Here is a 2,749-nt window from a genome sequence, read left to right on the forward strand (position 1 = left end):
TGTGTGTGTGTGTGTGTGTGTGTGTGTGTGTGTCCATCCACTGCATATATTTTTAACTCAATCTTCCTGGCACTTTCCAACCAGGATACAGAGCCAGAATACAACTTCTGATGAAAACTCTTGTCATCAGTCAAATGTTTACAGTTATGAACCAAGCATTTAAATATCCATATAATAAATATATCCAGCCAGGTCACCACAAAATATAAATACAACTAATTAGGTAAAATGCAATAGTATAGCATAATTATTTAAAAGATTAGTGGAGAATTTAAGATGGCTAGGTTCAATGTGGAGCCTTGTTACAGTAAAGCTGCATCACAGCAAGGCCAAAAAGATCTCACTAAATTGTGCGTGAGGTCAGTACCATTTGGCCTAAAGAATATTTTGTTAAATCAACAAAATATTCAGTTCTACTCACCAGCTATATAACCTGATCTTGTATAATGCAGTCTGACCACCAGGGCACTTTGATAAGAAAATAATACAAAGTAAGAATCTGAAGTGTGATAATTAAAATATGGAAAGATTTACAGAATTGGGGAAGTACCTGCCTAGAATGACCAAATATAACTAGCACCCCATAAAAGGGGACTGTAGACTTTTACACCATTAACAGCATATGGGGAGGGGGGTAAGAATGTATTCGTTTGGGCATTCAATTAATCATGCATACTTGCTAGACACTGTTAGAACATTGTTTTTATTTGTCTTCATTTGTCAATGTTCTGTGCTCTATGTCTAAGTAGGAATGAGGGGGGTGGCAGGGAAGGGGGTTATGAACTGTTTTCTAGTAAATACTTTCCTTATGTTTCAAATGTTCCTTTTTTTTTAAAGGAGGCATAGGAGCTGTTGAGTTTTTGGATTTTTTTGTTTGCTTGTTTTTCAGTGAGGGAGGGAGTTGCAAAAGGCCTGTTAGTAGGCTGGTTAATTGACTGTTTTTGTTCTTTCTACAGAACTTTGCTCCCAGCTTGTTCTATACAGAAAGAAAATGTGTTATCCCCTTGGTACCAGGAAGCTGGACAGAAATGGAAAGCCTACAATATATTCAGGTGAAGCTTTCCTCTTCAGAGGAATTTTTGAAGGAAACACACAATTTAGCCCTCAAAGCACAGCAATTTAAATGATAGACGTAGATGTCTTCTGTATGTTTTTCCTTTTTTTTTAACTGTGTCATGGTAATGTAAGACAACAGCACAAAACCCTAATTAATACATTCGCCAAGATTTCTGGCAGGACTATGTGATTTCCCTATTTACACACAGCAAAAAAAAACCCTGTTGTCTCCCCCCACAAACATATATTCCCAAAATATCACAATATACAGCCTTAATTTCTAGTCAGTCTTTCACTGATCAAAAAATAATAATTAAAAATGGTTATAGTGTTAAATTTGTTAAAGGAAGAAAGTTCTAAAGTTCTCACTTTTGGCCTAACTTTGTTCCCACTGGGTTCCATGGGAACATGGGCAAGCCAACGCTTTTGCAAAACCTTCCTTACATAAACATTCACCGCTATGAATGAAGTACAACAAAAGCCCCCAAGAATCAATACTAAAGTTGCTATGAAATATTTTTTTGATTTTCAAAAAGCCTAATTTTTTTATTGGGAATGGCTACTTACTTGAAGAACTGATCTATTCCTAGTTTGACTCCATTTCTGCTAAAATGCTGAGTAAAAGGTATAAGACTTTCCACATGGCACGTAAGAGAACCTGGCTGCAAGTAGTATCCTGGAGTTTTGGAGGGCATAACAACTTTTGGAGCATCTAGAGAAAGAAAAATATTCACAAATAGGTTATTAACTGCTCCTTATTTACATCCCATGCACTGTGACTAATATATATGCTAACAGTTTTTTCATTAAAGTTCTGATTACCAAGACAATGAAAGCTTGTCTATATTATGAGGCTGTTGTGGAGCAGCACTGCCAGTACAACTATGGCAGGAGAACCTCCAAGTGGAGGCATGAAATATGGCAGCAGAAGGGTTTTTTGCCAGATTGACTATACACCACCTCATATGACAGAAAGCTCACTAGCAGAATACCCCTTCAGTAGCCACAGCTCCATGCAGATGAAAAGATTTGCTAGCAGACTAATACTGGTTAGGAGGGGCGATCTCTTTACATCCCTAGCCAGCACAGTTATGCCAGCAAAACCCTGCAATGTAAATCAAGCCTTAGCTTCATCCCAGGTTTGTCTAGTCTAAGATTTGAAAGGCATATTAGATCATGTTTTGTAATGCAATCCAACTTCTAAAACTCAATCAAGGTAAAGCAAGTTCTCTTTTAGCATCTGCAAAAATGGTGGAATTAAACTTAAACTGTCATCGCCACACTATCTAACTCTGCTCCTTTTGAAAAGAGAAATCTCCCACAGGCTTCAGTGGAAACAGACTTAAATTTTGCCAAGTTAGCAAAAGTTACTTTGAGTTTTAGAAGGTATTAGTTAGATTAATCTTGGTAAAATGATCTAGGTAGTTTTCAAACTACCCTATTTACTCAAATATAAGACAACCCTAAATATAAGACAACCCCCCTGCCCCACCTAAAGTACATTCTATAAATGGAAAATGTATACATTTGTTATAACTCTCCAGGTACAGAATCCAAGTATTGGAGGGTTGTCTTGAAAATCCCCTCTTCCTTTCTCTACCCCCTCCCCCTGCTATAGCAGGGAAAGCAGTGGCGGGGGGGGGGTGTCCCTTTGCTCTCTGCCCCCCTCACTTCTACCCCCCGCAGGCTTCCC

The 2,749-nt window shown here is 38.1% G+C and overlaps 1 protein-coding gene across 2 annotated transcripts in view; it reads right to left on the reverse strand.

The window, feature by feature from the left end:
- HMCN1 (hemicentin 1) overlaps positions 1-2,749 on the reverse strand; it is a 451,483-nt gene that overhangs the window by 301,454 nt on the left and 147,280 nt on the right. For both annotated transcript variants that reach the window (XM_019501224.1, XM_019501215.1), the window contains exon 9: positions 1,624-1,768. In XM_019501224.1, coding sequence (XP_019356769.1) covers positions 1,624-1,768 — 145 coding nt within the window. The remainder of the gene's footprint in view (positions 1-1,623; positions 1,769-2,749) is intronic.

This window comes from Gavialis gangeticus, unplaced genomic scaffold (genome assembly GCF_001723915.1).
Source record: "Gavialis gangeticus isolate Ggan-Ray unplaced genomic scaffold, GavGan_comp1, whole genome shotgun sequence".
Lineage (NCBI taxonomy): Eukaryota > Metazoa > Chordata > Crocodylia > Gavialidae > Gavialis > Gavialis gangeticus.